Source organism: Dinoponera quadriceps, unplaced genomic scaffold (genome assembly GCF_001313825.1).
Source record: "Dinoponera quadriceps isolate SergipeBrazil2010 unplaced genomic scaffold, ASM131382v1 scaffold942, whole genome shotgun sequence".
NCBI classification, from domain to species: domain Eukaryota; kingdom Metazoa; phylum Arthropoda; class Insecta; order Hymenoptera; family Formicidae; genus Dinoponera; species Dinoponera quadriceps.
Genome location: NW_014555154.1, coordinates 34032 through 42228, shown reverse-complemented (window position 1 = coordinate 42228; position 8197 = coordinate 34032). Strand labels below are relative to the sequence as shown.

Here is an 8197-nt window from a genome sequence, read left to right as displayed (position 1 = left end):
TGTATCTTGTAATAATCGCTGCACTTTTATTAATACACTACGAAAAGGAACCAGTACAATGTTTTTTTTTTACAAACTCACAACGAATACATATCACATTTTTGATTCTCAGAACACGTTTCGCGTGTGTATTATATACTTTTCTGGTGGAATCTGTCGAATGGTAAATTACTGAATGCGCTTTAACTTCGTTCTTATGTATTGATATTACTTACAATATCGTAGTGATTATCTTATCATGAGTCGAGTTGGCGATGTCATCACTTTTTTATAAAATCACATTATCGCGCGTTTCTGCTTACACAAAATAGGTATTCTGTTATTGTCCCAGTAATTAAATTTACGTTTAAATTAAATTTAATAATATAGGATTGTTAAATCGAATTTTCTACAGATACGGACTTTCTTTGAAATCGTTTAGATTTTTGGATAAAAAATAGAAATGAAACAATCGTTCCAGTTACGAGGAAAGAAAATATTGCGTTTTATATATTTAATTTTTTTGGATTAATTAATTATAACAGCAATAAATACACGAATTCTGTTTATGTTTTTTGACGTGTAAAGCGGTTGAATGTATCGCATTTTAAACAACGTTAAATATAAAAATAGTCAAAACGAATAAACGCATATTAAATCTTCGCATTGATTATTTCCAATCATTATATATGTAGAATCCTATAATAAAGCGTATATACTATACTGACTTTATTTTGTAGACCATTTACACTTATCTAATCTAGTTAGTGATAATTAGTCAGCAAAATAATGGAACCTTGAACACGACTAACAGGTACATATAAAACGTTATCAAAATTTATACTGCTGATAACAATACATTTCTTGTTGTTTTTCATTTAACTGAATAAAGTCGACTGAAAGACATAAAGTATACATACGATATAGTCTTTTTATTGTCGATCAGAAATAAGTTATGACTAGTTCAATCATAAAAATAATTTTTAACGATCAATTGCAACAAACGTGTCATTGACACGATACTTTTTTTAACCGCGCTTTGAATCTGAAATTTTTTACAAATGTTAGTTTTTAATATAAATTTTTTATTGCGTAAAATAAGTATTCATCTGTGAAAGAAAATTTGTAAGTCGCATTTGGTGTTTAGGACGTTTAAAATATTGCGGTTTTGCAAAAGCTTTATTATTATTTATGATAATCTTATATTATTTGTACGCATGTACACACTCGCTTATATATTAAATATTTACAACATATGAATCATGACGCATTATTGTCTACTAGCGTAATATGCATCGCGACGGAAAATTGATTTTTCTCGAGGGCGCTACGAACTTTCGCTAAATTATTCCTAATTCTCGTTAGCTTTTGTTTCTTCTCAGATAATTCGGTTTCGACTACAATCTTGGAAAATTTTTTTACCTGCAACAAAATATTCTATAAATGCAGTTGACATGAGCAGAATGAATGAAGCAATGTAAAAAATAAAAAAGCATATAACCTTTTCAATTTGTTCTTCTGTGAAGCTTCGGTTAATCATTGTGAACAAAATCATCCCTTCTATGCTGTAAAATATATTACCGTGTTACTTCAAGATGATTATTAAATGTAACTTACATTTTATTATTATACATTTTAGTCGACAAATATTTTTCCATGAATCAACACAAAGAAAAATTATTCATAAATATCTATGCGTATTTATATTTAATCATAAAAGAAAAATATGCACTTACCCCGAAGTGACTTCGTCGGGGTTATTTTCAACGAAATTAATCATTCGATCAATATTAGATGGATTTTTGAATATATTGAGGAGAACATGAAACGTGTCTGGAAACGATCTATCTTCCAAAGTCCTGATATATTTTAAATGCTTTATTACGATGTCCATATTTTCCGAGCAACCGAGAAAAGTGAGGTGAAAATCCAGTGTCATATTTTGTACTTGCAAAAACTTATCCCAGATCTCATTGTCCGCTTTCATCAAGCCGAAGCAAAAGGCCCATTGTTGATCTTGTGAGATTCTGAAATGGAATTAATACAATTGATTGAACATTTTTACATTGAAAAGGACTCGGTGTACCATTTTGTTACTTTGTATGATGAAATGATAATTTTATGACGAGTTTCATTAATTTCTTCAACAAGTGATTTCTCTGGAAGCATAATTTGCTGTTTTCTTCTGATCAGTAGGATGTTATATATTTGAGTCAAGTATTATACAAGTATTAATAATCTTATGTGAAAGACGTATTACACGAAAGATAGATCTCTGAAATTGACAGTCGATGCAAACATTTTTTTCAGGCGTATGTGTACAGTTTCAGTAAATCTTACTTGTTTGCGACTGGGTCTTCTATGTACGCGAGTAATTTGGCGGTAGCTTTGGCTTGACATTCTGCATGCCCATGCATGCAAGCGAAGTCGCCAAGATGGGACCTGGTCTTTACAGTGAGAGGATCGTCGTCAGGGCGGTCGTCGAAACCGACGTCCTCAAGTATCTTATGCGTCAGGTTGAAGGCGAATGGCTTAAAAGGAATACTTTACGATGACCAGGAATTCGCAAGTTAAACGAAGCGACCTGAGACAGTCCGTTCGAACAGCTCCATTTGCAAGAAAACTGGAGACTGCGCGAACTTTAATCCTTCCCTATCGAGTGTTTGAATTTCGACAACGAAACGTTCCAGACAACGCGATGTCTAAAATCGGAACACAGGACACGTCTGAAAGACGATTTTAGACATTATGTTGTCTGGGATAATGCTGTGTCCTACCTTGAAGATCGCTGCTGCTTCGGGTACTTGCAAATAGATATCCAACTGTTGAATGATTTTGAACGCCGCCTGCCACACGGCCGTGTCGCTCTCGCGCGATAAATAATTCATAATTTCGAGGAAAGTAATGAGGTCGAGCTGGCCGGTCTCCGTCATGGCGAAAGCGTCGTCGATGATTTGAGCGCGATTCAGAACAGGTATCTCGGCGTAATCGTCGGAATTGAGAAACGCCGCGATCCGCTTCCAATTGGTCGTGTCGTAATTTACACGGTAATAACCTGTTAAGTGTTAATTGGTCGTGTCGTAATTTACACGGTAATAACCTGTTAAGTAAAAAACGATCATTCATCCTCGAGGATGATGGATGAATAGGGATTATCTGAATTAATTTGTCGCGCAGCTGTAATAACCGACAGCGTATCCCGTAATCGAACTTGGCGCGTATTATTTATATCCGTCCGTATTACGAGCGCATTCGTCCTTAGTCGTTACCCGTTAATTGCTTATTCACGATAATCCAGTCTTCGACGTTCACTCCCTTGATCGTTACAGACTCGTCCTGCGGTCTTAGCCAGTGGGTGGCCAGCGTCGACGAGAAGTCCAAGTTGCTTTGCGTCGCAAAGTTCAAAGGAACCCACCATTTCGCGTAACTCTTCTCAACGTTCTGATTTTCGTGCCGAGTTAGTTTTTGCGTCACTGTGACGTCGCCATTCTCGTAATTACGAACGACCGTCACATCGGGATAGTTCGCCTGTTCGAACCAAGTGTCCATCACTTCCTTCACGTTGAAATCGTCATGGGGCACGTCGGATTCATCGAGAGCGTCCTGCAACGCCTTCCACAGATCGTCCGGAGTGGCGTTGCCGTACGCGCTAAAAATCAATAACACGACGCGCCGTAACGACCACGAGTTTGATCTCGCCTGGGGATTCTTGGAATTTCAAGAGGGTGATACTAACTTCGCACGAAGATACTTTATCAAACCGTTTCGGAACACGTCCTCCCTCAGAAAGTGTGATATCATTCGCAGTAAAAAAGCGGCTGAAAGACGAGAGAAGTATAATCTCGAATTATTTTCGCAATCGCGCGACCACCAGCTATAAAATAAGCGCGATCACACTAAATGTAAGGAAGGATAAGTAAGTACAAGTACTTCTCACATTTTTTGTACGTGTTGTCGGAGTATGCATTGTAAATGTTCGACGTGATATTTATATGAATCGGCTCGGCCCATCTAAAGGCATCTATATTGATCATTCGTTGCATAGTGTCCACCACGAAGTAATCCATCAGTCGCCAATCTTTGAAAATCTGGAGAATGGCTGAGATCGTGAGAAAGAAGAAGAAGACAAAAACCGATGATGCGGATTATTCGATCCGCTCTGATACCTTGTCAGTGATGTAGAATTTGAGGTAAGTTGATATTCCTTCGCTCAACCAGAGGTATTTCCACCAAGCCGGGCTGACTAGATTCCCGAACCACTGATGCGCCAGCTCGTGAGTGATCGTCATAGTGTTGTACAGCTTCGAGTCGATTGGCCGCATGAAGAGGTTCAGATTTACCTCCGGTGGTGTGTTCTCGTCGTAAAGCAGCACGTCTAGCCTGTAAGTTGATGGAGTGGTTACACTAATTTTCCGACTATTTCTTGTTATCACTTGGCTTGATTTTTCATGTTTCCATTACGTATTTCGAATTTTTGGATGATAATAATAATAATAATAATAACTTAATCGGCCCCGAACAAACTGATAGGAAAATAATATAAAGTATAAAATTAAGAATCAAAAAAATAAAGAATGAACAAATACGAATAGGGAACTAATATACGTTTACTGTAATATAGCTGATACGACTGTTAATGTGAATATATATTCATTTTTCTGATTAATTTCTTTCCTGAGTTGTAGAATATTCCAAGACTGGGACGCCCTAAATGTATTAAATCACATATGTTCACAATCGTTTCACGAGGGAATTTTTTGTGCATGACTAACAGCGACCATTTGGCTCTTATTAGCTGTTTTATATATTTCTCGATGCGTGTTTCTCAGAGCCGTATAGAGATTATTATAAAGTTATCGTCATTTTATTTTATTATCCTATTATTATTACTTTATTTTATTACGTTACTTATTTTCATATATTTATTCCGTCGAAATATATCATGCTTTATATACGTTTACCAATTATTCGATCGTCAAGAAAGATTCCGCGCTGTATGCTCGATCGTAATAACCGAGACGGTTATATTCCCTATAACGAGAGGGAGAGTGTACGAGTACTTACCTATAAACGATCATACCCCAGTTCTCGGTGGCCCTGCTTGAGTGCTGAGGTGCCACCACGTGGTCCATCTTCGGCACGGGTACGGTGCTGTTGGTGAATTTCTCGAGTTCGCGCGTCGCCTTCTCGGCGATGTCGAGGTGACGCGCGGCGAAATCGAGCAGGTGCTTCGGCGCCCATATCCTCATGGTGCCGTCCAGATTCGAGACGTGATCGTAATCGGCGATCACGAAGCCCAGCACGTTCGTGGGCATCACGGGTGTCGTCTCGAAGCGCGTCCACACTTTCCCGTCCGTCTCGTCGACTTCCGACCGCGTGGACGGCATGTTCGACAACGCCGTGTAGTTGGGGTAATGCTTTATGGAGAATTTGAAGGTTGCTTTCATAGCGGGCTCGTCCCAGCACGGAAACGCCTGTCGCGCGGAGACCGGTTGCAAATGCGTCAGAGCCAACCACCTGTAAATTGATTATGGCTCGCAGCAGATGCACCAGCGTTGCTACTATCGTGCCGCGCCATGGCGATTGTGCAATTATCGTGTGGAAGCAACAGGTCGCGTAAACGTTTACTATGTAACGCAATAATCGGGGGCCAATCGAGCGAGTTGAATAGCAAGGGTGATTAATCACTCGATATTCTATTAATTTTCGTAAACCTCCGTGTAAACGTGAATTTCGGTCTTTCTGTATCCTCTGTAATGGACATATAGACGTAGATATCACTGATTTTATCGCTGCTGATAAAACGGCAGAAAAATGCAGATCGACGAACCGGAGAGAGAGAGAGAGGGAAGGAGAGAGATCGTCGCCGCCGTGCTGTATCAATTAACAAACATTTCGTGTTTTCATTCCTCGCAGAAGCTCTTTGATATCGTATCTGTATTATCTGTCTGTATTCTTAGCGCGAGATTAGCATTAAGATTACGATTTACTGCCTATTGTTAAGTATTTGCCACACGTTTTTGTGAAAGATTTCTTTCCGATATTTACTTACACTTTATTGCCCTCGTTATCGAAGTAAGAATTCCTGTAGAATCCGCGAATCTCTGTTATTATACCCAAGAATTTCATGTCCAGGGTGTACGCGCCGATATCCAAGGGCTCGTCGAATCGCAGGGTTAACATTTGCGTTCTGTTATTGTAATCATGCCGCCTCGGTACGTAATTCGTCGCGACATCGTTCACGCCGTCCTCGATTTTACGAGCCAGCCTCGTCTGCAATTCGTCTATCGTGAGCAGCTTGGTGTGCAACACGACGACGTCGGTCGACTCGAGCACCTTCACGTCGATGCTAGCTTCGCCGTTGAAAGTGAAATTATCCTCCACGATGTGCGGTATCAATTGTACATCGTAATGAACGGGCACGACCTGCTGCGGCAGCCGATAAAAATCCTCCTCTTTTTCTCTTTCTTCGACCGACATCTCGTTATCCTGAACCGGAATGCTCTGGCTTGCGACAATTAGCAGGGCCGCTGCCAACAAACACTTGGTGATCGCCATAACTTGATGACGCTATGATGTAATTATACAATAATTCCGTGGTACATGCTTCCACGCTTACTGCTACGAGACTGACGCAGAATATTTCTCTCCTCTTACGCACGATAAGCAGAATGTTATGAATTGCTCTTTATATGTTGCATATATGACCGTCCTTTAGAAAAATTACTATCGTATACGACAGTAACGCGGGTCATCGAAATTGTTATTTAGCCGCGCTGAGTTTGCAAACTTTTGCTGTTACAACGAGATAACGGTATGGAAACATATCGGGTAGGAGTAATGAAGCGCACTCGTTGAGGAGACATGGCGAGTAGAGGCAGAACACGCAATGCGTGTAAAGATAGTCACATATCGTAACACAAAAATGTGACGTAGATTTTTCGGAATTACGTCAAGATGTTGCATCTCCGTTTCCAGTTATTTAATTAATGGTTATTTTTAAATCGCCTTGATCAAAAGTATCAAAGAAATATCGTTGCCAAAGATCAAATCTAATCGATCGTACGTCGCATGTATACGTAAATTTTAAGTGTGGGTTATTCTTTTATTTTAATTAGAAAGTATATTATATACGTCGTTATTTCCGAGTTTTAAGATAACGATGTACTTTGTGTCAACTCCGCCTAACGCAACTTCGAGAAATCTGTATCTTTAAATGATCGAACCTTTCAGGCCGGCTATTGATAACGGTATTATCAAGCGGCATTAATTATTTGCGTTTATTATCACGAAATGATGCCTTTTAGAAATAAGTGCGATAAAGCGGCATTAACGTATCAGCGGACTTTTACAGCTGCCAATTCGCTATCAGCGTAATGTCGTGTATCGGCACGCGCATTGCTTCGAAAGAATTGATCTCCGTCGGGATGACCGTCACTTCCTAGTTGGCATTTTCTTACCTCTGTGTCTGTACATGCGCGTCGTCTATAGCAGGAATCGCCTTTACATTGAGCGTAAATAAATAACGCCTATTGGACCTGATAATCTTTGCTCTCTATTATGTAATCGCAGATCGGCCGAAGTATATTAGATGAGACATCACCTATTTCGAGTCGTCGCTCGGAGACGACTTGCTGTCGCAATTATTCCCGACACCACTATTGTTCATATATGTACGGATTTCTCCCGGAGTGATGCTCGCAAGGCGAGCTTGAATTCTCTCGACGCGCCGACCGCGAGCGGATTCTGTGCGTCTCCGCCAACTCGAAATTCCGCTCTCGGGTTCTCGCGATTTCTGGCATCCTCCTCTCGAAGTTGTTTAGGAACGCTTTAGTCTGAAAGAAAATTTATTTATTTATTTATTTATTTATAAACGAGAAAGGTACCTCTTGGCATACAAAAAGAGTGAACGTAAAATATTTACCAAAAGTAAAATCGCCACAAAGAACAGAGGAGAATTGAATTTCCTCCTATCTCAAGTAACACGTACATTTTGAATCAGACGGAAGGGCGTGCGTAAGATCGTGCCTGAAGACATTGGCTGATTTATAAAAATAGGCCGATGTTTTTCGAGTATTTATTATATAGAATACTGGTTCGGTTAATACGATTATCTTTCCATAGGTCGTTTCATGAAATTCAACGCGAGGGACGAAATATTTCAGTCGCGTTACTCTGCTGTTTCGTGTCGCGTAAATTTCGCACATATACGCCCTAT

General features: G+C 39.7%; 1 protein-coding gene across 1 annotated transcript; it reads right to left on the bottom strand.

Annotated features, from left to right (window-relative positions):
- Positions 1 to 1174: 1174 nt before the first annotated feature.
- LOC106743153 (aminopeptidase N-like) lies at positions 1175 to 6619 on the bottom strand. Its single transcript, XM_014616724.1, has 11 exons — positions 6032 to 6619; positions 5044 to 5496; positions 4146 to 4359; positions 3917 to 4067; positions 3716 to 3797; positions 3249 to 3628; positions 2757 to 3034; positions 2320 to 2510; positions 1716 to 2006; positions 1481 to 1544; positions 1175 to 1401 (listed from the first exon to the last, which is right to left on the bottom strand). Exons 1-11 carry the CDS (start codon positions 6535 to 6537, stop codon positions 1240 to 1242), a joined length of 2772 nt encoding a protein of 923 aa, XP_014472210.1. The 5' UTR covers positions 6538 to 6619; the 3' UTR covers positions 1175 to 1239.
- Between the last annotated feature and the right edge of the window lie 1578 nt (positions 6620 to 8197).